The following is a 26,673-nucleotide window of genomic DNA, read 5'->3' as shown; positions in this document are numbered from 1 at the left end:
GTGGATCCAACAGGTTTTCCTGATAGATTGAGTGTGAGGCATGAGAGAAGAGTTGGGGATGACTCAAAGGTTTCTGGCCAAAGCAAACTGGAGGTATGAGTTGCTGTTAATTGGAATAGGTATGCCTGCTCTGGGAGTTACGAAATCAGGTGCTCAATTAGGATACTTTAATTTGAAATGCTTATTGATATTCAAATAAAGTGTATTTGGAATATGCTATTTAGAATAGGCAGCTGGATATACAAAGCCAGAGTTCAAGGAAGAGGTCAAGGTTGAATAAATATATGTATTCACAGAATATAGATGGCATTTTTAGCATCGTTGGACTCAATATGATCATGGAGAAAGAGAGTATTAATGGAGAGTAGAAGAGGCCAGAGTCCCTAGTACTCTAATGTTAAAGGTCAGGTTGATGAGGAGGACCCAGCAGTAGGAGCTGGAGAATGAATCTCCATCGATCAGAGGAAAATCAGGAGAGTGGAGTCCTGAAAGCCAAGAAGTTACCAAGTTTCAGATGAAGAGAGTGATCAACTGTGTCAAATGCAGATGATAGGTCAAGTGAGATGAAGACTGGTGAGTGCCCACTAGATAGAGCAACATAACGTGGAGGTCATTGGTAACCTGGACAAGACAAGTCTCTGTGAAATGTGGAGGTGAAGGCATGATCAGAGTATGTTCAAGAAAGAATGAGAGGAAGGGGTTTGAAGACCATGTGAAGTTTTGATACAGTAGTGGGAGAGAATGAGGTCAAGAAAGAGGTTTTCTTTATGATAACAGCATGCTTGTATGCTCATGGCAATGATCCAGAAGGGAGGAAAACTGCTGATGGAGGAATAAAGAGGGGAGACTGGCTGGTGCCATGGCCTTGAAAGCAGAAAGGGATGGAATCTATGGCACAGATGGAGGGGCTGAACTTTGGTAAGAGCAGTAGACCGTTCATCTATGGCAGCAGAAGGGAAGGCAGAGTTCTTGGCCACAGGTGCTAGTAGGTGGATATTTGTGATGATGGGAACTTGTGAAAATTCTCTTCTAATCATTCTCCCTTCTTCCAATCCAATCAGTGTCCCTCACTGTTTCTAGGATGATCCTCCTAAAATGCAAATCTAGTTGTATAACTCTCCCACTTTACTTTTTTTTTAACTTGTGTAACAGTCTGGGGCTGGAGGATTTTTATTATTTTTATGGAAAAGTGAATTCTTTTTTTATTTTTCTCATTTCATTAATAGTTTTAGTCTGTTCACATTTTATATTTCATCTTGCATCAATTTTGGCAATTTGTATCCTTTTTTTTTCTTTTTACCTTTTCATCCCCTTCACCCATTTCTCCCACCCCACCCCCACCTCCCCCATCCCCCTACCTCTGGCAACCGCTAATCTATTTTGTAAATCTAAGAGCTTGAGCTTTTGTTTTTTTTTTATTTGGATTCCACATATAAGAGAGATCATACGGTATTTCTCTTTCGGTGTCTGACTTATTTCATTTAGCATAATGCCGTTGAGGTTCATCCATGTTGTTACAAATGGGAAAATTTCATTCTTCTTTATGGCTGAATAATATTCTACTGCGTATATATACCCCATTTTCTTTATCCATTCATCCATTGATGGACATTTAGGTTGTTTCCATATCTTGGCTATCGTAAATAATGCTGCAATGAACATGGGGCTACAGAGATCTTTTCAAGTTAGTGTTTCCATTTTCCCTGGATAAACACCCAGAAATAGAATTGCTGAATCATTATGGTAGTTCTATTTCTAATTTTTTGATGAACCTCCATACTGTTTTCCATAGTGGCTGTGCCCATTTACATTCCCACAAACAGTACACGAGGATTCTCTTTTCTCCACATCGTCGCCAACACTCATTAGTTCTTGTCTTTTTGATAATATCCATTCTAACAGGTTAAGATGATATCTCATGGATTTTATCTGCATTTCCCTGATGATTAGTGATGTTGAGCACCTTTTCATGTACCTGTTGGCCATCTGTATGGCTTCTTTGGAAAACCGTCTGTTCAGATCCTCTGCCCATTTTTTAATCAGATTGTTTGCTTTTTTATGTTCAGTTGTTTGAGTTCTTTATATATTTTGGATATTAACACCTAATCAGATATATGATTTGCAAATATTTTATCGCATTCAGTAGGTTGTCTTTTCGTTTTGTTGATGGTTTCCTTTGCTGTGCAGAAGCTTTTTAGTTTGATGCAATTCCACTTGTTTATTTTTGCTTTTGTTACTTTTGCTTTTGGTGTCAGATTCAAAAAATCATCGTCAAGACTGATGGCAAGGAGCTTACCACCTGTGTTTGCTTCCAGGCGTTTTATGGTTTCAGGTCTTACATTCAAGTTTTTAATCCATTTTGAGTTAATTTTTGTGTATGGTATAAGATAGTGGTGGAGTTTCATTCTTTTGCATGTGGCTGTCCAGTTTTCCCAACACCATTTATAAAGAGACCATTCTTTCCCCATTGTATATTTTTGGCTCTGTTATTGTAAATTAATTGACCACATATGTGTGGGTTTATTTCTGGGCTCTCGATCATTCTGCTGTTGATGGGTATTTGGGTAGTTTTCAGTTTGGGACTATTATAAATAGTGCTGCTGTGATAGTGTATAAATATACCACAGTCCATTCTGCTATTAATGGGTGTGTTAGTCTGCTAGGGCTGCCATAACTAAATACCATAGACTAGGTGCCTCAAACAACAGAAATTTATTTTCTCACAGCTTTGGAGGCTAGAAGCCCAAGATCAGGGTGTTGGCAGGGTTCTTTCTTCCGAGGCCTGTCTCCTTGGCTTGTAGATGGCTGTCTTCTCCCTGCGTCCTCACAGTCTTTCTTCTGTACATGTCTGTGTCCTAATCTCCTGTTCTTGTAAGGACACCAGTTAGATTAGATTAGGGCCCACCCATGACCTCATTTTACCTTAATTACGTCTTTAAAGGCTGTATTTCCAAGGACAGTCACATTCTGAGGTCCTGGGGGTTAGAACTTCAACATGAATTTTGGGAGAACACAATTCAGCCCATAACAAGGGCATTTGAGTAGCTTCCAGTTTAGGCAGTTAGGAATAGTGCTGCTGTGAACATTTTTGTACATGTCTTTTAGTGAACATATATAGACATTTCCATAGGGTGTGTGTCCTCGAGCGGAATTGCTGGATCACAGAGAATGGGTGTGTTCAGATTTAGTAAATGCTGTCAAAAGCTTTTCCAAGCAGTTGTACCAATTGACAGTCCCTCATCAATTTGCTTTTACAGTGGGTGCCATTCATTGAAGAAGACTGCAGGAAACGCTCTAAGAACTCTGGAATCCACCTCCCTGAGAAGTTCTCTATAAATCAAATCTTTGCCAAGGCAATTTCAGAAAGAAACATCAACCACCCCATGCTTCAAGCAGCTCTCGCTCTCAGAAAGAAGGGTAAGGATCCACTACTGGCCATTCTCTGACCCAACCACACCCGAACCCTTGGGAGGTTAGGTCAGAATACATCTAAATGTGTTTTGAGATCACAAATCTTCTGGGCCTTGATGGAAAGCCATTCTTAAAACATAGCCCCAAAGTAAGTTTTATTAAATGGCAAAAAACAACACTATCAGAATAGCTGGAAAAATGAAATAATTTTATTTAATAAAGCGATTTATGCCAGAGACTTCCTTGTGAGCAAAATTCTCTCCCTTCAATGGCGCTAGTAATGACCTGAATGAGCCAACCTCTTGTCACAGTGATTAAAAAACAAGTCCTTTCAAGCAACTATCATTTTTTTAACCTCTGGGGTCAGAGTGGCTCAGCTATGTGCTGGCTGACATGGATTTAGATTGTGTCATATGGCCTAGGACATGAAATCATATTCATCCAATAGGCATTTATTTCATGTCAGAGCCCGGCTCTTCTTCACAGGCATATTTGCATCATTCCACCCACTTAGTAGACTTACCCAGTCGTGGCTCAGCCATCCCATGTCCGTATTTCTCACTCATTACGTGGAAAGGGTCTCACTTCGACTCATTCATGTCTCTTTTCCAGTGTCTCCTGGTTCTTGACCTCTCTGGTTAGACAGAAAAAGCCAGGGATAGTGCTATCTCTGTTTACATTTCTCTAGTTTTGAGATGGAAATGCAGTCTCTGGCAGCCAAGGCAGGTGTTTTGAAATACAGCTGAGCAGAGTTTGCAGTAACCTGGACTGGAAGGAGTTTTAGAGTTTTGGAGTGGCAGTCGGAGGCAGGATTCTGGGCCTGGCTTGCCTCTGCCTTCACTGTGTGGCTCTGGGCAGCTCGTAATTTGTCTGAGCTTCTGTTTGCTCATCTGTAAAAGTGAGATAGTGAGATCTGCCCTGCCTACCCTAAAGGTGGAGAGGATCAAATGGGCTGATGAATGTAAAACACTTTGATTAAATGAGCTGACGAATGTCACAACCTTTTGCTCTACAATTGCAAGGAATTAAGGGAAGTAGTGTGTCCATCCAGGCTTCTGGAAGCCCTTAATGTACACAGTTAGCTCACTCTCATTTCTCTGTGTCAGGAAGTCCTTATGGGTTAAGATGATTCTTTTCCAACTTAGTTTAAATGCTGGGCTTTAGGAGATTGATGTAAGTGAGCTGAACCCCACTTGGCCTCAAAGATGAGGCTCCACGTGGGGCACCCGGAGCTTCTCAGAGCAAAGTTCTGTAGCTGGTCCATTCACTCGTGACTTCTTGCTCAGGATTTACAACATGTCTCCTCACCAACAACTGGCTGGACGACAGCCCCCAGAGAGGCAGCATGGCCCAGCTGTTGTGTGAGCTGAGGCCACACTTTGACTTCCTGATAGAGTCATGTAGGATTGGAATGGCCAAGCCTGAGCCTCAGATCTACAAGTACGTGCTGGACACCTTGAAGGCCAGCCCCAATGAGGTACGTAGACACTTCCTTTCATTGGAGAAGAAAATTCTAGAGATATTGCAATCAAGAAAAATTGAGGAGGAACGAACAGGTGGGGGACATCTGAGCCCTGGAAAGACAGTTCTAGGTCCAGTGGCAGGTTCCACTTCTCCCAGACTAGAACTTCTAAAGGACATTTGCCCATCCCTTCAGTCTAGAAAGTTCTACCGGAGGTGGGCATCTGGCCCTTCTCTGTGGCTCTTACAGAACCTTGGTCAAAACAGATATTGTTGAAAGCTGCTAGACCAGCTGCCTCAGTTTGCCTATAAAGAAACGTAGACCCTGGGAGACTTCCCAAGGACCACAAGGCTAGCCAGGGTCACCTCACCAAAGGGTGAGCAGGAGTGTGGCAACAATCTACTTCCTGCCACCCCTTTGCCCCCAAATTCTGTCTTCATACTATCTCTAGATTATTCTCACTGTTCTCCTTCTCTACTCTTCCAAAAGGCAGTTGGACCAAGATTAAATTCCTTTCCCTGATGTTTCTGACCCGTTCTTGTTGGCCCCACATCACCCACAAGCTGGTCGGATGGAACCCTGAACTGTGTCGTTGGGAATCCTTAGCAGGCTCAATCCCCGAGCCCTTCGTTGCTCCTCTTACACTTTGCTCTGCTCTTCTCAACCCCTGGGTTAAGCATTAGAACAGCACTCTGAATCTTAGTTAGCATATAAATAAATGTCTTTGCGTTTATGGCTTTCAGGTCGGATGAGCTGCTTAGAAGTCCAGGCCTGCCTCAATCCAAGATTATAAATAAAGGCACCTAAGCTTTCTTCCACAACTTTAAGGATCTTTTTTTTTTCTTTATTTCTTTTAAAATTTAAATCTTTGATCCATTCAGAATTTATTTTGGGGTAAGATATGAAGGAAGGATCTACTTTTTTCCCTGAACAGTTAAAATAATTAAATAATCTTTTAAATAATCTTTTTCCTCACCAATTGGACACATCACTTTTATTAGAAACTAAATTGTCGTTTGTTTTGGGGTCTATTCCTTGATTCTCCTCTATTTCATTGATACGTCTATTTCTTTTCTAGTACTAGACCTTTTTTTTTTTTTTTTTACCTTTTGTAGCTTCATAATGTATTATCTGCCCTTCTTACACTTCTTTTCCAGACATTTTTTTGTCTATTCATACATGTTAGTTTTCCTAGAAGAATTTTAATGTCATTCTGATAAGTTTATATCCTTCCTTAATCTTCTTACAGTTTCAGAATTCAGACTGAAACCAATAGGTGTATGTGGGAACATGTACATCTATCTGTGTGTTTATGTGTGTGCTTATGCAATGAAATGTTTTTAATTTTAAGAGTAGTTACCGGAGAGAAAAATAATTCTTCATCTCATCATCATAAAATGACCCCTGTTCACATTTAAATGTGTTTCTTTCTGGTGTTGTCCCTCATGTGTAAGTTTGCTTTGGTCAAAGTGATGCTAGTGTCCACACTATTTGGATTAAGGTGGTTTTCTTGGATGACCTTGAGGCTTATCTGAAGCCAGCCTGTGACTTGGGAATGGTCACCATCCTCGTCCATGACACTGACACAGCCCTGAGAGAGCTGGAGAAAGTAACCGGGATGCAGGTAACTGTACGTCTGTGCTGAGTGGATTTCCCGTCCCCCATCTGTGTTTAGGTACACAGGAGACAAAACAAGGGAGAGGAGAACCCGGTGTTTGGGGAGTTCATTGCTCCTGGCGTGGTTCCCGGGCGTGGACCTCTTGGGTGGGAATCCATTCCCTGTGTGTGATCTGCATAATGCCCTTGAAGAACTTCTTGTTTCTTTCTCTGCAGTCAGCAAACAGGGAAACAGTGCTCTGAGAGCAAGAATCTATACTAATCAGAGTTGGGGGAACCAAGACAAGAGTGGAGCTTTCAAAGCCACCTGACTTGACTTTTGAGACTAAATATTGAGAATTTAGCTGCTAGGTCTGCCCTGGCGGGAGTAGGGAGCCCAGTCCTCACCTTGTCCGCCTGGGCGTGCTGCTGGCACCCAGGTGTGGTTGTTTAGCTCCACCTGGTTCACACCCTCTTGCCAGTCAGAGGGAAAGCTCTTAGGTAAAACCTGTCCCTCACATAGGAGAATGGGACGTCCTGAATGACACCCATGGGGGCTGCTTGGGGACTAGCCTGCTCTGCCAGAGCTGACTCCCCTTTTGTTCTTTTGAGCTTACCTAAGATCACTGATGCCATTGAGTCCAGCAGTGACAGTTATGCCAGCGTTTTTCAGTAATGCAATGCCTTGCTTGTGTCAGCATAAGGGGAGAGGAGCGGGGCGGGGGTCCATACACTTTACTGAGCTAGCTGGACGTCAAAGGCATCACAACCATTTTCTCAAAGGGGACTGTATTGGTTTTTAGTTTCCTAGGTCTTCCATAAAGTTGCACAGACTAGGTGGCTAAGAGAACAGTCTTGCTAGGAGGCCGGAAGTCTGAGATCAAGGTGTCGGCAGGGTTGGTTTCTCCTGAGACCTCTCTCCTTGGCTTGTAGATGGCCATTTTCTTGCTGTGTCCTCACATGGTCTTCCCTCTGTGTGTGTCCTAATCTCCTCTGCTTATAAGGACACCAGTCAGATTGGATTCTGACTCCAGTGGGCCTACTCCAATGACCTCATTTAACCTTAATTACCTCTTTAAAGACCTTATCGCCAAATACAGTCACATTCTGAGGTCCTGGGGGTTAGGACTTCAGTAGATGAATTTAGCACCCTTAACAGGAATAATTGACTTTTCATCTTTAACAAATAAATAAAAATGTGTGTCTAATGACTTCACAACCTTAAAGCATCTTGCCCAAGCTTGATTTGTCCTTCTGCAAGCCTGGAAGTCTCATGCAGCAGAGAAGAAAGCCCCCTAGACTTGGAATTGGAGCATCCACCTGCTTGTTCCATTTACTAGGTTTGTCCCCCTGTCGCATCTGAGCCACAGACACCCGTCCTATAAAATTGGGAAAGTAAGCCATGTCCCACCTATTTTCTTCTCAGGGGTGTGGGGAAGGTATAAGGAGAAATGAAAGTCACTCCTTTTTAACCAGAGGAGGAGTGCCTCTTATCTCTCAGGAAGGCTGTGGGACTCAGTCATGCACTGGCTTTGTAAATTGTGCAGACACATGGGACAACCATTCGAGTAGACAGCCCCACCCTCCAAGCGGTGGAACATCCCCTGGTGTGTGACATAGGAAGCCAGGGACATAGCCGAAGAAGGGCCCTGAGGGACACTAGCCCTTGGTCAGTATCTTAGCTGTCTCTGGCCAGACAAGCTGTCTCGGGCTCATTGCCATCAGAGGGCACCAAGCTGCCCATCTCTACCGCCACACCCTGGGTCCTCTCCAGATGCCACAGAGGTGGGGGCTCACCTTCTGTTTTTCTCTCTGAGGACACCTAGGCAGACTCTCCCATGTGTACAAGGGAGGTGAATTTCATAGTTTATTTCCCCCATTTTAGAGGTCAGGAAACTGGTAGCTGAGGAGAGCTACTGCTTCCTTAGGTCACACCTTTGGGACTAAAGATGAGAAATCTGGTGGTAGGAGTCACTAGTATGTCTCTCCTCGTGAATCCATTCACTTACGTCTGCTCAGCATCCTGTCCTTGGTCACTTCTGTCTCAAGGAAACCGACACCAAAAAGTTACAGAAGCCTCCTAAGGATATTACGTTTAGGAATTTCCTATTTACCTGGATGTCATACAAAGACAGGTTATCTGACCCTCCAGGACTCCAGAGGACAGAACTGGGGCCTGCAGGCAGAAGGCTATTATCAGCTGAATTGTGTCCTCCCCTCAAATTCATATGTTGAAGCCCTAACCCCTAAGACCTAAGGATGTGAATGTATTTGGAGATAGGGTCTTTAAAGAGGTAATTAAGGTAAAACGAGGTCATTAGGGTGCACCCTAATCTGATGTGACTAGTATCCCTATAAGCAGAGAAGATTAGGACACAGACACACACAGAGAGAAGACCTTGTGCGGACACAGGGAGAAGACAGTCATCTGCAAGCTAAGGAGAGAGGCCTCAGGAGAACCCAACCCTTGATCTCAGACTTCCAGCCTCCAGAACTGTGAGAGAATAAGTGTCTGTTGTTGAAGCCGCCCAGCCTGTGGGGCTTGGTTATGGCAGCTCTGCGAACGAATACAAAGGCACAGAGAGTTTGATTTTGGCCAGCTTGAAGGAGAAACCCTTCAAAAGAGCCCTACGATGATGGAATGGCCACTTTGTGAACTTTGTGTTCCTGGCTGTATCCAATTTGAGCCTGAGTGACCACTTGAGGAACTGCTGTAGAGAAGAATTACATTAACTGAAGTCCAAAATCTCAGTGTTTTAGAGCAAGTGGTATTTATTTCTTGCTTATGTAAAGTTCACTCAGTGGTGGCCAGGAGCTTTGCTTCACGCAGCCATTCAAGGACCCAAGTTGACAGAGGACCCACTGTCTTCCACCTGTGGTTTCTGAGGTCACACCAGACACTCAGCTGGAAGATGGAAAAAAAGAGAATGTAGAGAATCGCATGGAGATTTTAAGAGGCCAGGCAGAGAGGCCACACTCTTCTGTCTGCATTCTGTTGGCCAGAACTCAGAAAGGAAGGCAAGGAGATGAAGTCTAGCTGTGTGCCCGAGAGGAGAGGGAGATAGGTTAGTCAGTCCCTGATGGGACTCAGGAGGCCATGGCAGAGGTGACTCGTGAGCTGTCTTCTGGTGCCAGCACTCTGGTGTTTTGTAAACTCCCTCTGAGAACTTCTCGTGGAAGGAAGCTGCAGCCACCTCTCTCACTGTACCTCTCTCACTTTCAGCTTCTCAAAACTGCAGCCCCTCTGCCGACCCCATGCAATCCAAACGACGTGAGCCACGGGTACGTGCCCATAAAGGTAAGGAAGCTCGCTCTCTGGGCAGCTGAGTGCTATCAGCCAGGTCACCTACATGACTTGGAGAGACATTTGTTAAATATCAAGGGTAGTTGTACATCCACCATTTATAGGGAAATAGTATTTCCCACAAATATCTTTCCCCAAAAATCAATAGAAGACGTGGATCGTGCCTCAGGACGCGCAAAGCACTGTGTCAGACTTCAACAAAACAGCAGGCCACATGGGGCCTTGGGTCGCCCAGGTGCTAAAGTTGTGTGTGTCTGGCCTGTGTTGGGGCGAAAACATTTTCTCATCCAACGCGTATCTATAGAGCACTTGTTTTATGTCAGGTGTGGGCCAGGTACGAGGGAGGCAGTGAGGACCAAGACAGACTTGTCCTCAAGGAACCATGGCAAGGATAAAGAGAGGGGAGCGGTCATTAAAATGCCCAGTGGTCAGGGCTGTGGCAAGGCCACGTGCAGAGGGGCCCCGACTCCTGACCCGGCCGGGATACGGAGTAGGGCTTTAGAACGTCTTCACAGATTTGCTTCAGGATCTTTCTTCATTTGTTCTTGGCCCCATTTCAGTGGGAAGGGACCTAAAGCTACAGGTCAGCTCACAAGCAGAACGAGGCCCGACGGTCGCTTTGGAGCCAGGTGAAATAGTCTGAGTCTGGGCTTTGGCAATTACTAAGTTTGCAAATTCAGGTACATTTCTTATCACTCTGACTCTCCATGTACCCAGCTTTATAAAGAGGTGATGATAATACTCCCCTCGATATTCTCATGTGGATTAATTGAAATACTGCCTGTAGACCACAAGGCATAGTATCTGACACCTCCGTGCTCCACAAACAGTAGCAGCTGGCAGCCTGAGCTGTGCAGGTCTGGAGACTGTGGGGAAGGCCTGCTGCCCTGGAGGATACTCCTACAGATATTTCTGAGCGTTTGCTATTTGATGGGCACGGAGAGAAATACCGAGAATAGAGCGTCTTCCATGACCTCAGGGATTTTACTTTACGCTGAGATAAACCTTCATTCGCAGCCCTTGCGGCCACATCGCAGGATGAGGTCCATGCAGAATAGCGGAGCCCTGAGCCCTCCGAATGGGCTCTGTGAGGGTGGAGGCAGCAACCATAGATGCCGGCAGTAAGGCCCAGCAGACATGGTGAATTGGGCATCAAAGGATGAGTGGGGTTTGGATAGCAAGAAAGGGCTTTCCTGGTGCTGAAAGCCAATGGCCAGCATCAGTGCAGCCCTGCTATGACCTTGCATGCTCCTGACGGGGGTGCCGTTTCCTAAGGTCCCTTCAGACCTCTCCTCTGGCGTTGATGAGGAGGGAGGGGCTCTCTGCCTGGGACTCGGGTCTGGGGTGTAACTTTGTGTCTTCAACCCCCTGCACAGCGTTATTCACGTAGTCCTCTTGATGTTTGCGTATCCAGCCAGTTTCAGTAGATTCTTCATTTGACCTTGAAGGAGGGCCATCAGAGCTGCTTTACCCCATCTGCCCCTACCCCAAATTAAAGAACTGAGGCAGCGACCTCTGGGGAGCCCCAGCTGAGCCCAGGCTCAGGGTGCTGGTCCATCGGTCACCACTGAATGCCAGTGCAACTCAAACTGGGTTGGTAAAAGGTCTTTTCCCATTTTTTGGCTTTATGGCAATTTTATTAGTATATCATTTAAAGGATGGGAAAGTACATGTGTTTGCTGAGCTACTCCACTGAGTCAAATATGAAGCAGCGAGAGTGAGCCTTTTGGTTGGGATCCATTCGGGACAGAGGCGGGTTAGGTTCGTTGGATTGGGTGTCAGCACTATGACATTTTTCACTGTAAAGGAGTATAGAATTTAAAGTTAAATTCCCTCCCTTTGCCAAGTACTAAAGGGAAGACTAGGGAACATATGCTGATAAAAAGATCGTAGTCCATGAAAGCCTTTGTGAAATGTCAGCCTAATGTTTTCTTGAGCAAAATAGCTCATTGGGAATCGTGAATGAAGCTTCTAGTCTGGAAACCCAGCTTGGAGTAGTGTGAGACGCTGCTGAATAGAATTGTCCCAAGTGAATTTCTATAATGTGACCCTTATTTTTCTTATTCATTTCCATTGGAAAGTTGAAGATAGGTACTTTGGGGAAAAATAGGGCACTTTCACTGTATGGTGCTTTAGTTCATTTGCTTAGGGGCCCCCACCCCCAACCCCTCAGGGTAGGCTCAGTGCTGTAACAAACAATCCCAACTGTCGGTGGCTTAACACCGAGTTTGTCTTACGTGCAGCACAGTCCAGTGTGGGGTAGAAGCGGGCTCTCTCCACACACATTCAAGCACCCAGGTCCTTCTCTTTGCTGGCTCCACCCTTCTCAGGGCCCAGTCCATCCAGATGCAGACAGGAAAAGAGGGCGGACCAAGTGTGGGAGGTTTCTATGGGCCCCAGATGCAGCACACATTTCTTCCGCTCATATGCCGTAGGCCAGAGCTCAGTCACATGGCCACACCCACTGCAGGGTAGTGAGGGGAGGTCTGGAAAATGCCACCGTGTGCCAGGGAGAAGAGAAGAACACAGATATTGAATCCTAGCAGTCTCTGCCACACCCATGTAGCCCAGAAAGGACTAGAAGTGTAGCAAAGCTTGAAAAAAAATTCATAGTCAAGAGCTAAACAGCTTTTAAAGAAATAATCATGGTATTCTGCACATTAACATGAATCTTATGATCTGCACAAAATCAGCCCCCAGTTTAAAATATTGAAAACATGTCAAACAGCACAGAAACTCTGACAGTATGAGAGTCTTTTAGGGAGGAAGGCAAAGTTGTTCTCTTCTGGGTTCTTTCCAATATCATAATCTTCTCTTCAGGCTTCTTTTTTTTTTTAAAGATTTTATTTATTTATTTTTCCCCCCAAAGCCCCAGTACATAGTTGTATGTCATAGCTGCACATCCTTCTAGTTGCTGTATGTGGGACACGGCCTCAGCATGGCCGGAGAAGCGGCGCGTCGGTGCGCGCCTGGGATCCGAACCCGGGCCACCAGCAGCGGAGCGCGCACACTTAACCGCTAAGCCATGGGGCCGGCCTCTTTAGGCTTCTTATGTCACAATGAAAGCCGCCTGTTCTAATTGCACAGTTTGGCCAGTTGTCTCTTCTCAGACATCTTCTTGGAGCACTGGGGCCTCTAGCTGAGACAGCTGGGTCAGGTGAGATCTGGCAATGTACTGAAATGGCCCCGGGCCGTCTGCAGAAGAGGTGCCTGGTTCTGCCCAGCCTGGTGCGTGGTCACTTCCCGCTCACTCTCTCTTCTACAGCCTGGGGTCCATCTGCATTTCGTGGAGCTGGGCTCTGGCCCCGCCGTGTGCCTTTGCCATGGATTTCCTGAGAGCTGGTTCTCTTGGAGGTACCAGGTAAGGGAAACTGGGAGAAGGTGTGCCCCAGTCAGGGGGAGGGGAGGGGAAAGTCTAGATGGTGTGGCCCAGCCTGGAGTGTCATTAAGAAGCTCAAACCTTACAGAGGAGCATTGTCTCCAAAGTATGACCACAATACCTCAGAAATGTTGGGGCCGGAGATCCCTCCAGACCTCAGAGTTGTGCTAGCCCATACGCCGCCTTTGCAGATTAGAAAAAGTCAGACTTCTTCAAGACACTCTACACTACCTGCTGGGAAATCTTTAATGAATGTAGAAATCTGCAAGGTCTTTACTAGGAAAGGTGCTCTCTTGGATGTGGCAGTAAGTACAGTGCACAAACCCCACCGCTGGGCTCGGAAGCCCTATCCAGGTTTGCCTGTTCCAGCCCCCTGTCAAGGACATGAGCTGGTGCCATGTGGCAATTTGAGCTGAGCCATTTACAAGAACAGGGATAGCAGAAGCAAACAGGGTGTGTTAGCAAAAGACCGATAAGACCACACTGGACTGTGCCTGAATCGTTTGCTTTCCAGATCCCTGCTCTGGCCCAGGCAGGTTTCCGGGTTCTAGCTGTGGACATGAAAGGCTATGGAGACTCGTCCACTCCTCCTGGTAGGTTAGCTGTCTCATAGCTGTCCTGTGTTGGTCATGCCTTCTGACCGTCTGAGCTCTCCAACTGTGCTTTCTTCCCCTGGTCCCAGGTCAGAGCAGGCAGCCCTTCAAGGGGGTCTGGCTTCACCCTTTTCCTCTCCTGCAGTGTCCTGTGTTTATGTACTTTGGGCCCCAGATGTCTCCGTTCTCCATACTCTGAATGAATACAAGAGACCCAATGGCCTGTGCCCTAAGGGAGTCTCCTGCTGGTCCGTGGGCATGTAGGATGTAGGATATACCATCCATCTCCAGAACTTTTAATCTTCCCAAACTGAAACCCTCTACCCATTAAACAACAGCTCTCCATTCTCCCTCCTTTCCTCAGTCCCTGGCAACCACCATTCTACTTTCTTTCTCTATGAATTTGTGACTACTCAAAATACCTCATGTAAGTGTATCATACAGTATTTGTCCTTTTGTGACTGGCTTATTTCACTCAGCACAATGTCTTCAAGATTCTTGCATGTTGTAACATGTGTCAGAATTCCTTTCCTTTTTAGGGCTGAATAACACTCCGTTATATGTATATACCATGTTGTTTATCCATTCATCCATTGATGGGCACTTAGGTTGCCTCCACCTTTTGGATATTGTGAGTAATGCTGCTGTGAACATGGGTGTACCAATGTTTGTTTGAGTCCTTCCTTTCAATTCTTTGGGCTATGTATCCAGACATGGAATTGCTGGATCATATGGTAGTTTGATGGCCAGATTCTTAACCCAACATCTATGGATCCCAGTAGGAGTCTATCTAAGGATGGGTTTCAGTGGCTAAACCTCCAGGAAAGGCATCTAAGAGGATTTTTGTAAATTTATTATTAAAATGTTTATTTTTATTCATCTATAATGCGATCTTCCCTGAATCTCCTAGGCGTAACTTAGTGAAACAATTTATAATTCAAACTAGAACACTATTAAAAGTGAGAGAGACACTATTAATAGGAACACACATAAACTGAAACTGTCCTGGACAAACTGGGACTTATAGTCATACCCTAAGTACAACTTTTTTTTTTTTTTTAGAAAACGTAACTTACATGTTAACTATAGTTGAAAGATTATACATAACATGAATTATAAAGCCAAACATAGTGATTTGGAATACATACACATACATTTCAGGTCATTTGTGTATAAATTTCATATCCTTTGGCAATAGATTTTAGGTAACAATTAATTTCCCCTTAAAATTATGAAGCCTTTGTCCCACTATTTTCTGGCTTCCCTTGTTGCTGTTGAGAAGTCCCACACTATTCTGATCCACAAGTCTTTCTATGTGACCATTTGTTTGGGTTTTTTTCCTTACCCTTGACATTTTTAGGATCTTGTCTTTATCTGTTGTGTTTTAAAATTTTATGATACTGTGCTATAATATGGTTTTTTTTTTTTTTTATCTACTTTGCTGAGTATATTTATCTTTCAGTTCTTGGAAATTTTCTGGAATTATTTATTTGATAATTTTTTCTTCTGTTTTCTCTCTTATTTTTTTTCTTTTCTCTTTCTCGAATTGCTATTATTGTTAAAATGTCCATACTACCCAAAGCGATCTACAGATTCAATACAATCCCTATCCAAATCCCAAAGGCATTTTTTACAGAAATAGGAAAAACAATTTTACAATTCATATGGATCCACAAAAGACCACAAATAATCAAATCAATCTTGAGAAAGAACAAAACTGGAGGACTCACACTTCCTGATTTCAAAACACATTACAAAGCTACAGAAATCAAAACAGCATGGCACTGGCATAAAGACAGACATATAGATCATGGAATAGAATCAAGAGCCCAGAAATAAATCCACACATATATGGTTAACTGATATTCGACAAGGGTGCCAAGAGCATACAATAGGGAAAAGATAGTTTCTTCAACAAATAGTGTTGGGAAAACTGGCTGTTCACATGCAAAAGAGTGAAATTGGACCCTTATATTACACCATACACAACAAGCAACTCAAATTGGATTAAAGACTTAAATGTAAGACCTGAAACTAAAACTCCTAGAAGAAAACATAGGGGAAAAGCTTCATGACATTGATCTTGGCAATGATTTCATGGATCTGACGCCAAAAGCACAGGCAACAAAAACAAAAAGAAACAAGTGGACTACATCAATCTAAGAATTTAATAAGATTTTTTGGGGGGCAAAAGGGCCCTTTTAGTTTGTTGGTATATTTTTAATCATGTGAATTAAATATATTTATTTTATTTTTAATCACAGAAATAGAAGAGTATTCCATGGAAGTGATATGTAAGGTAAGAAGGCTCTTTGGTAACACCTGTAACCTCTATTCCATCCCGGTGTTTTCAGTGATACAAGCCAGAAGTGCGGGTGTCCATTTAAATCTGAGGAAAGCAGCATTTCACAGCATTTGGGTATAAATTCTTACTGAAAGTTGAGATGATTTTTCAAAATGACAGTATGTCAAGTGCTACTCTAAGTATTTGACAGAAGAGGAAACTGAGTTACAGGGAAGTAAATTATTGCCTGAGGTCAACAGCTAGTAGAGCCAGCTTTGAACCCTGCAATAGCTCCCGTGTCCCTCCTCTTAGCTCCTCCACCATATTGCCTGTCCATCCCGGGAATTTTAAAAATCACTTTAATTTTGTAAAGCTGTTGGTGGCCAGACCTAGGGAGTTCGTGTGTGGACTGGTGACTGTAACGGCATTCTTATTCTAAGACAGTCATGACCACCATCGTCGGGGAGGGGGCCTCTCATCTCAGAGCTGGCAGGGGAAGGCAGAGGCTTAGGTGAAGAGACTGTGGCTCAGACCTCCATCAGCCCTGGAGCAAAAGCACAGGCTGTGGAGGGGGGCGAGGGGAAGAAACTGCCTCCTGGGTGGCCAGGAGATTGGCAAAGCCGCTGATTACACTAAAATTACAAAAAGCCTCCATCTTGGAGTCACGCTGTCTGGAGCGCCCCCTGCCCAGCTCCACAGGCAGGGTCTGGCATCTCATAAGGAGAACGTGGGTGAAAGCTGAGTCCCCAGCTGGGCTTGTTCTGCCTTCCTCAGTCTCCCAGGCTTTGCCTCCTCCACTCTGCCACTTCTGATCTTGCTCTTATCTCCCCCCAAATCCTGCCAAGGTCTCCCCAGCCTGTATTATCTTTAAATGTAGGTATACAGAAAACTGAATGAAGATCCTTAATACTGCTTACGCTTAAGTGCCCGCAAAAAACTTCTTTTCTCAATGACGTCCCCCCAAATGTATTGAAAATCCTTTTTCTCAACCACAACTCCCGAAATTTGTGTGCCACTTCATCAAACGACTGTTATTTGTTTTAGAATGGGTAACTTGAAGGGACCAGAACCCTATTCTCTGTGTGTGTGTAGTCTGAGGATTCCCAGTTAGGAATGTTGGAATGCAACACAGCGATGATGCTGTCTTCTAAAGTCGTTAACACAGGGAGGCTTGTCTACACCCAGTTGTCCCTTTCATTGTGTGTGGCCTTGGGTGAGTCATTTAACCTTTCCAGGTCATGCTGTCAGGGGTAAAATACAGTAAATGCATGGGCTCCGTGCTCTCCAAGGCTCCTTCAGACCTGAGCGTGCTTCTCAGTTTGTGGGATGTGGAAATAGAGCTGAACTAGTTTCCAGCCACACTGTGGTTAACTGGAAAGTGGAAAGAAGTGGCTGTAGGCAGTCAAGCAAGGATGTTTCGTGTGTGGTGTACAGACCCTCAGGAATCCAAGAGCCCCTGGTGATGGAGGCAGAATTTGAAGCAGAGGTGCCCATGTGCATTTTCCTGGTAGAGCACCCATGGTTTCCATCAGACCCTTGGAGATGTCTGAGTAGACGGAGGAACCACTACAGTTTGAGGAAAAGAGTGGGAGATATTACTGTCTTCTCCCTCTCTCTTTTTAAATTCAAGTTCCCTGAAATCAGGGAACTTGGCTTTCCCTGATCATTGCTGTATCCCCAGCACTTAAACAAAGTCTGGCCCATAGTAGGCTCTGAGTGAGTTTTAATCGGGAGGATAGATGTTGTAAGTGTGGAGCTTATCGGGTTGTGTGTGGTGATGGAGGTGTTTGGGAGGGAAGGAATGGAATTGCAGGTGCTTCTTACCGGCAGGATGAGGAGACTGTGATGTGCCCAGGTGTAATTCCACTCCTCTTGCCTGGGCGTACGCCAAAGCTCACTTGGTGGGTTTTCCAATAGATAGTTACGTGGGTAGGCCCCTGAGAATGTCTGTGGATCCAGGCCCTTCTTTCTGGAAACAATTGCCCCAGAACCAGGGATCTTTCAGGAGCTGTGAGAATGAGGCTATTTCTTGTTAGAAATGAAATGGCCCCAGGAGCTTTACAAGATTCTGGCTGCCCTGGAATTATTGACTTTGAATCCACTTTGGCCTATAAGCGCATCTGGAAGTTACTGAAAAGCAGAACTCCATGCTTTTAAGTTGCTTCCACAGCAGAGATGAGGGCTCACCAAACAGCAGTAGGTGGTCAGGCAAGTCTGAGGAGCCAGTTTGAGAACCCGAGAGATAAAGGAATAAAAAAGAAAGAAGAAAGTGGAGAGACACAATGAATAAAACTTTAGCGCTGGAGGGTGGTTTTGAACAGTAACATCAGTCAGGTGCCCTAGAAGGAGAAGGCAAAAGGCGTTCCTGCGGTTATTTCATTTCCCACATTCCTCCTTAATTGCTTCTCTTACTGACAGGACTCAGGTCTTGCAGTCACTGTAGCTGGACATAATTCTGCACCCCACAGCCCTTAGAGACTCGGAGCCTCCAGGACTCTCTCTTATATGGCACAGTCTGTTGGTTCTTAGGTGCTCATGTGCATGCTGCCCACTTTGGTAAGCATGTTATGGGGTTTCTGGGAAACCTTCAGCTAAATTCCTCATTAGTGCTTATGTTAGTCAGCTCGGCTGCCATAACAAAATACCACAGGCAGGTGGCTTAAACAACAGAAATATATTTTCTCAGTTCTGGAAGCTGAAAGTCTAAGATCAGGGTGCCAGCATGGTCAGGTTCTGGTGAGAGCTCTCCTTGTAGCTTGCAGACCACTGTCTTCTCGCTGTGTGCTCACGTAGTGGAAAGAGAGAGAGCTCTGGTGTCTCTTCTTATAAGAATATTAATCCTATAGGATCAGGGTCCCACTCTTATGATCTCATTTAACCTTAATTACTTCCGTAAAGGCCCTATCCTCAAATACAGTCACACTGGGGATTAGGGCTTCAACATATGAATTTTGAGGGAACATAAGCATTCAGTCCATAACAGACCTCATGAAAAAAAGACCCCATGAAACCATCCAATAATTGCTCCCCTCTCCTTGGGAGGAAGATGAAAATAACAAGCAAATGAAGTAATTACACCAATACTATGTGCCTCCATCTTAAAAAAAATAAATTGTGCATATTTTAACTGATGGAACCTGTCATCATGCTTTCCTTTGCACGTTCTCTTGGGGTGCGGTGAGGGGCTTGCCCACTGTTCCCCTCCCAAGTGAGACTGTCATTGTGGCCCTGCCTTTTCAAGGCAGGCATGGGGTGGGGTAGCCAAAGGAATCAGAACACCTTTAACACCCTTTCCCTTTGAAGCAGTTCCTGGTTGTAGACAGAACTCCGTGTCTTCCCCTTTCCACACTGGGAGGTTCCCCCAGCGGAGGACTGAGACCAGGGTGGGGAATATCTGAACACTTTTTAACGCTCTTGGAACAGAGAATACAAGGGCTGTGGGAAAGCCCTTTGTCTTATCCCTGTCTCTGTTGTCCTGAAACTTCCATCTCCTTGCTTAATCTAGAAGAACCAAAAAACAAGCCCAGCCCAGAGGAGGAAAAAAATCATCTTTCATTTTGGAAGCAGCTAGAACAGTAGATGACAGAAATATAATCGCATGTATTTTCTAAATATCCAGACTCTTGCCAGTGCAGTCTCTGTAGCCCGCAATGAGGGTATTTATCTGGAGAATCAAAAACAAGCTGGCATTACTTCTTAATGGGTAGAAAGAGGGGAGAATTCACGGGACTACAAACTATTTAACATAAAGCTGTTGGTCTCCATAGTAAAAAAGGATGGCTTTGAATGTTTTGATTTTGAATATTTGAGATTAGATAGACCTAGAATCAGTCCCAGTTCTGCCCCTACTAGCTGTGTGGTCTTGGCTGCGTCAGTTAACCAGTCTGAGCCTCTGTTTCCTCATCTGTCAAGAGGAGATGGCAGGCCCTCCCTGCAGCTCCCTGTGAGGGGACAAGAAGTAATGGATGTGAGGGGCATTGCCCAGCACCTGTTGCCCAGCAAGGGCTCCTTACATGCAGCTCTTCAGACTTTTTTATTATAACCAGCAGAGGCCCCTCACGTTGGCTCAGGTAAATGGGGTGTGATGTTGACAAGTTAGACGGGAGTCTTTTAGAAGGAATGAGGCTGGGAAACAGGAAAGCCAGTGTGGCTTTCTGCAGGGTCTCAATGGCCTGTCAGGCCTCTGATTCATTCCCTCCCACGTCTGCTCTGTTGTCCCCTCCACCCCATCCCCAGCAAGGTTACCCTACTTGCGCATTTGGCACATGCCCAAATTCTGGATGACCCTTCATCTCCAGCCCCATTCACTCAGAATGTGACAGCATTTGCAGTTTCTTCTCACACATTTCAGACACCTTTTCAGACTCCATGGTTGCTGGCTGGTGCAGCCAGGTGTCTACATCTGTGTTGGGGGAGGAGGGGCAGGAACTTACCATCCTGGGACAAGGCAAGCAGGCAGACCTCACCAGAACAGTTTTCTTCCCCCTTCTCCTCCAGGAAAGAAGCCATGATTTCTGTCTTACAGTGAATACGGCCTAGTTAGGAATGTGTACCGTCATACCCTGAATAATCACTCTGCATGTTTGGGGTCTGCTTGGTTACTGAGAGGATGCTGGGAAGGGAAGGAAGGTAAACCAAAAGCTCATGAAATGATGGAACATTGTGTTAGTCTGCTCGGGCTGCCATAACATAGTACCATAGACTAAGTGGCTTAAACAACAGAGATTATCTCTCACCATTCTGGAGGCTAGAAGTCAAAGATCAGGGTGTCAGCACGGTTTCATCTGAGGCTTGTAGACGACCGTCTTCTGCTTGTTTCTTCACATGGTCTTTCCTCTGTACATATCGTATCTGTGTGTAAATCTTCTGTTCTTATAAGGACACCAATCAGGTTAGATTAGGACCCACGCTCATGACCTCATTTTAACTTAATCACCTCTTTAATGACCCTATCTCCAAATACAGTCACATTCTGAGGTATTGAGGGGTTAGGGCTTCAACACAGGAATTTTGGGGAGACATAATTCAGCCCATGACAAAGGCAGATGCAGTAATTCTAATCTTGAAGTAGCTGAGGTGGGTGGATGCAATTTCTGATTTTTTTATATTTTCTTTCTTAGGACATGGTCACTTTCCTGGATAAGTTGGTAAGTATTTATTTTGAACTGATTTCTTTGGAGAATTCTGTTTGGGCTTGGGCAGTTAAAGAAAAGATGTAGCCTTTGAAGGTATCAGCTGTTAGAGCCCTGGAGGGGAGTAGCAAGGGCAGGGACACTTCGGGGCAGTAGGAGGCGGAGTGATTGGTCGAGAGGGATTGCAAAGACAGAGATGGTAAGGTGTTTGGAGAATGGTGTAGAGACGAGTTTGTTTTGTTTTTTCTTTCTTGAAAAGCATGTTCCAGGGAATAGGATACCTCTGTTGGCTTTGAGCCGGGGTGAAGTGGCTTGAGTCAAGAAATTTGGAAAATATCCTATAGGCTAATATTTCACCACTTTTAAAAACTTACATCCCTTTTTTAATATCTAAATTCGAATGCCTTCATTAACATTGTTTGGAATGTCAAACTCAAAACAAATCAACAGTGGTGATCTGAGAATATGCTTTTGCAGAGCATACATATAATTCCTGAGACTACAATTTGATAACACCCTCCTCCCATCCTCAATTAGGTCACGGTGGCAGAATGAAAACCCTGCAGCATGGACTGAAGGGGAGAAGGGCTAAGCCAGGACAGTGAAAGTGGAGGGGTAGCTAAAAGAGAACCTTAAAGCAGTGAGATTTTGCCTGTTAATTGGATGTGAGAGTTGAGAGAAGAATCCGAGAAGACAAAGGAGTTCCAGTTCAACAGCAAGACATGGTGCCAGAACTGTAGGAAATGAGGTGAAGATGTCATGGTCCCTATCTTCTGCAGATCCTCCATCCCATGGAATTGGCTTTGGAATTTTTGAGTATCATGGGACATCTAAGAGGACTTGGCCTAGTGTGGTCACCTCAGTCCTGACGCCATAATGACCTTCTGTCTGGAAGATTTCCAACTGGCTGAGAATGTCTTTTATTCTGATTGCTGAAAGAGAGTCTCTCTGGTTGCTGGCAGCTGGGTTAGGTGTCCATCCCTGGCCCAGTCATTACTGGGACATGTAGGAAGGAAGCTGGGCCAACTGCAGATGAGGCGGTCATCTGCCACCTGGAGGTGGTAGTTAAAGCCTTTGGAGTAGATAAGTTCCCCACCACAGGCCTGAGGGCTGAACCCTGAATACTCCCATGTAAGAGGTAGAGGAGAGAGTAGACTCAGTGAAGTCAGAAAAGAGCCTGGAAAGCACAGCATCACAGAAATCAAGGGAAGAAAGTGTCAAAGGAAATGTCTGATGCTGCAAAACAGTCAGAAGAGTGAGAACCAAGAAGGAACAAACTATTATTAGTGATTAATAGCTGTTACAAGTGAAGTTTCAGTGGACTTGTGGTAGCAGGGAAGGAGCCAGGCTGTAGGGACTTAAGAAGATTGTTAGGGAGGCAGCTGGTGTAGACCATGGTGAGAAGTTGGACGGCACAAAGGAGACAGAAGTATGGCAGAGAGCTGAGTCAAGGAACCACTTTTCAAGATGGAAATGAGGCTGGGGAGGATCTGAAAGGCACTAAGGTGGCTCAACAGGGCCAGCGGGGTTGGGTGGAGGAGAAAACTCGATTTCAGGCTGGGGAGACCTGGGTCTGAATTGTGGCTTCACCATTTACCATCCATGCCTTGGGCAAGTTGCCTGACCTCTGTGAGCCTGTCTTCTCATTTGTAGAATGTGTGTTAGAAGGTTATTGGAAGAATTCCAGATAGTGGATGTAAACACTTAGCACAGTGTCTGGGCCATAGTAGGTGCCCAGTAGAAGAGAGCTGTTGTCATTCATTGTCAGCAGCAGCAGACAAAAGGAAGGCGCAGGTAGGAAGGAAGAGATTCAAGATGGTTTTGAGGTTTTAGTGGTTAATTAAGGGAGGGAAGATCCCAAAGGAGGAGGGAGTAGAATCATATCACTCAATGAAAGATGAACTTGGAACACGAACAGGTAAGTTATACCAACTTTAAGATGAAAAGGAGGAAAAGAGGTGAAACAAATTTTGATTCAAGAGAAGGTGGAGAGGGAGAGGGGATTCATGGCCAGTGGCCTCAGTCTTCTAAGAAAATCTAAAAGGCCAGTCAATTGTGTAGAGGGTGTATGGGGCCGATATGTGTAAGAATGGAGGCTTCAAAAGGGTAGATGTTTGGAGTAGCTACTGTGCCATCAGTGGCGGAGTCCCTAGGAAGTGAGCGAAAGGCGTGTCGGCTGAGGACTGGGCCTAAGGGGAGCACGAGGCCTTGGGCTCTCAGCACCCCATCCCAGAAACCTGCCCACATCTGGCTCCCTTCCTTATCCTGCGCTAGGGCATCTCTCAAGCCGTGTTCATTGGCCACGACTGGGGAGGCAGCCTGGTGTGGAACATGGCTCTCTTCTACCCTGAGAGAGTGAGGTAAGAATTTGGGTAAGACTGCACTTGAATTCACATTAGAATCCTGCCTTAGGTCTTGAACCCCAGAAAACTTCTTGAAAACAGATAGGTTATCTGGGAAGATTAACACCTTAGCTCCTTAGTGCCCATTGACACGTTAACAAGGAGGGCTTCATGAGCTGATGTCTTAGGAAGCAAGGCCTGTCCCAGTTACCAGTAATGGGACAAATCGTTCAGGGCCTGAGTGGCCAGTGGGAATGCAGGAGGATGACGGTAGACTTGGAGGGGGGTGGGTGAGGCAGCGGGAGTATCGGACTCGTAGAACTGAGTGCCAGGAGAGACTTCAGCCTTGGACTGGAGTCAGAAAAAGTGACTTTCAGTTGTGCCCTGAACTGGCTGTATGACAGATCCCGTCACCCCTTAGGCCTTGGTTTCCTCAACCACAAAGTGGTAACGGTAACTCCTCTCTGACTATACACTCTGCACAATGCTGTACAGATGTCAGGTTAGAAGTCCATTTCATGACCACCATCTCATCATTCACAATCATTCTTCAAATGGCATTTCAGATTTCAGGGCACCAGCAGGAGCTTTCAGATGATGGGTTTTAAACCCAGAGAGTCAGGTAGCCTTTGTGCCCACAGCCCATTTGAGCTGGCAGCTGCAGTTGAAGCCTGTCTGGCCTCCTATTTCACCCTCAGATCTTAGCAAATTAAATAAACATCATCCTTAGTAGCCTTCTGTATTTCCCTAACTAACCCAGTTACTTTTTATTTGGCTAAGTTTATAAGAACGGAAACACCAGAGAACTTTGTTCAGCTCAACCCCAGGTCAAATTGTATGATGATATCAAAGACTGAAAAGAATCAAACATTTTCCAAAATATTTGTAAAGTTTTTGCACTCTTGTTCTTCTGATCTCTTTAGCTTCGCTCTCTGTCCTCTCTCTCGTTCAAAGTCAAAATAAGAATTGGGTTCACCAAAAAGTTACTCTACACACCTTATTAAGGTCCTGAAGGGAACAAAAGGAAATAGAGCAACAAGCATATGGTCCCTACCTTGAAGGAGGTGAAACACCTTCTGGTTGTTTTATTAAACATAATCTCTCTCTCCTGGGAGAATTTAAAAATATTTAACATGAGCCAAGTGAAGTTGTGCCCAGAATAACAGGTAAGCACGCTCTGGCTTCCCATTCCTCGTCTTCGTGTTCTGTTTCCGTCATGTCTATCATTAGTTCTGGTCGTAGTAGCTCCTTCTACATCTGCTCAGAGCAGCCCTGATACTGCGTTCCTGGGAGGGCGGGAGGAAACCGAGACCCTTCTCTAGGGATGTCCACGATGGGACACAGCATCTCTTGGCTGGGCAGATCTCTTATTTAAGAATAATATTGACAGTATTGATCGTCAGACAATGAATGAAAGAAAAAAAGCCCACCTTCAGTGTGGAATATTTCTTTGGATCCTTGGTTATGGCGGTCTACTGAGATAAGCTGCAGGGACCTGCTTAATATAAGGGTTGACTCACCTGTTTGACCACGAAGACCCTCTGATGTCCTTTCTTTGCTAATCACCTGGAGATTCTGCTCCTAAAGGAGGCTGTGGTTTAGCTTTTTCTAATCTTCATGCAGTTGGCAGCAGCATTTATATGCTATCATCTCATTTAGTGATGATAATTTTTTTATATATGTAATAAACTCTGTGTCAAGGCAATTAAAAAGAATACCCTGTACTGCTCTGAATATTTCGTAAAAGCTAGAATTTCTTGACTTGTGATTTAAGCAATGCTTAAAATAGGTTAACTATGGTAACATTAGAAACCTGTGGGCATCAATATAACTTATTTTATACCCTAATCTAACCTGCACTGTCCATAGTGTCTATTGAACGTTTGAAATGTGGCCAATTTGAATTGAGATTACTGTAAGTGGAAAATACCTTCCAGCTTTCAGACTTAGTACTAAAAAGAAGAAAGTAAAATATTAGTAATGTTTATATTGATTATTACATGTTGAAATTATAAATATTTTAGATATATTGGGTTAAATATTAAATTAATATTAAATGTTAAATTAAATATTAATACTTTACATTAATCTCACCTTTTTCTTTTTACTTGTTTTCATTTGATTACTAGCAAATTTAAGATTATATATGTGGCTCTCTTTATATTTCTGTTGGTTGGCACTGGCTAAACCTCACCACTCCTTTTCCTGATGATTTCGTTTGCCCTAATTATCCTATTCCTCCTGTCCCAAATATTCTCTCCTCTCTATTTCTCTTCTGGGAAGAAGTTTCCCAGGGTAAGAGTGGGATATGAATCCCTTACTGACCAGCCAGACTAACTAGTCCTGATTGACTTCTGTCAACTCTGCCTTCACAGGGTCTCTCAGATCCACCCTCTCTTTTGTTCCTATTGCTGCCATCCTATTCCCCTTAGGGTGACTAATGCAATAGACTGCTGGTGGATCTCCCTGCTTCTGGTTTCCTCCCTGCTTTCATGGGATATATCACGGCTCGATACCTTACTTTCTGACTGCAACTTCCATCCACTCTTGCCTCTTCTCAAAGCCCCCATGGTTTGCTTGGTTTTCTGCAGCATCAAGTCCAGACTCAGGGTCCTTCTTTTCCAGGCTCCCACTTGCCTTTCTGGCTTTATTTCCCAAGATGCCCCATTAAATGCTTGCCCTCTGGCCACACAGACTCCTTGCTCCATCAAACTCAACTACTAGCTTTGCCCTTTTCTAGATTGCTCATGCTACCTCATGATGTTTCACTTACAGGTATCATTTCCCCTCCCCAACTCTCCCCTACACTTAAAGCCAAGTTCAAATGCTCTCTTTTCTATAAGGTCTTCCATGATGCCCAACTCTAGAAATTCTTTATCTCCTTGAACTCCCTTGGTATTTTGTGCTATTCTTATGGCTCATATCACAATCTATCTCATAATATAGTCATGGGTGTATTTGTCTAGCCTTCCTTATTAAATTATAATAAGCTCCTTGAGTATTGATTTTATATTTTCTCTCTCCTAGTATATAGCATGGAATTACACTCAACACAGAGGAGACACAGTGAGTGAAGGAAAGAAGGAAAAATGAGTGCATTTTTAAAAACTAGGGAGAGATTGCAGTGTCCACATATTCTAATCAAGTTTATATACTTCATGTAACCTCTG

At 44.5% G+C, this 26,673-nt stretch overlaps 1 protein-coding gene across 2 annotated transcripts in view; it reads left to right on the top strand.

Moving 5' to 3' along the window:
• The window catches only part of EPHX2 (epoxide hydrolase 2), an 83,334-nt gene that overhangs the window by 32,144 nt on the left and 24,517 nt on the right, over positions 1-26,673 (top strand). The window contains exons 3-11 of one of the 2 annotated variants that reach the window (XM_058550461.1): positions 3,258-3,417; positions 4,698-4,888; positions 6,375-6,497; positions 9,693-9,767; positions 13,039-13,134; positions 13,667-13,745; positions 16,010-16,044; positions 21,150-21,176; positions 23,436-23,521. In XM_058550461.1, coding sequence (XP_058406444.1) covers positions 3,258-3,417; positions 4,698-4,888; positions 6,375-6,497; positions 9,693-9,767; positions 13,039-13,134; positions 13,667-13,745; positions 16,010-16,044; positions 21,150-21,176; positions 23,436-23,521 — 872 coding nt within the window. The remainder of the gene's footprint in view (positions 1-3,257; positions 3,418-4,697; positions 4,889-6,374; positions 6,498-9,692; positions 9,768-13,038; positions 13,135-13,666; positions 13,746-16,009; positions 16,045-21,149; positions 21,177-23,435; positions 23,522-26,673) is intronic. The other variant, XM_058550462.1, reaches the window with a different exon arrangement.

The sequence above is a fragment of the Diceros bicornis genome, chromosome 11 (assembly GCF_020826845.1).
Source record: "Diceros bicornis minor isolate mBicDic1 chromosome 11, mDicBic1.mat.cur, whole genome shotgun sequence".
In the NCBI taxonomy this organism is placed as follows: domain Eukaryota; kingdom Metazoa; phylum Chordata; class Mammalia; order Perissodactyla; family Rhinocerotidae; genus Diceros; species Diceros bicornis.
The sequence above is the reverse complement of the archived record's forward strand: the minus strand, read 5'-3'. Positions and strand labels throughout refer to the sequence as shown.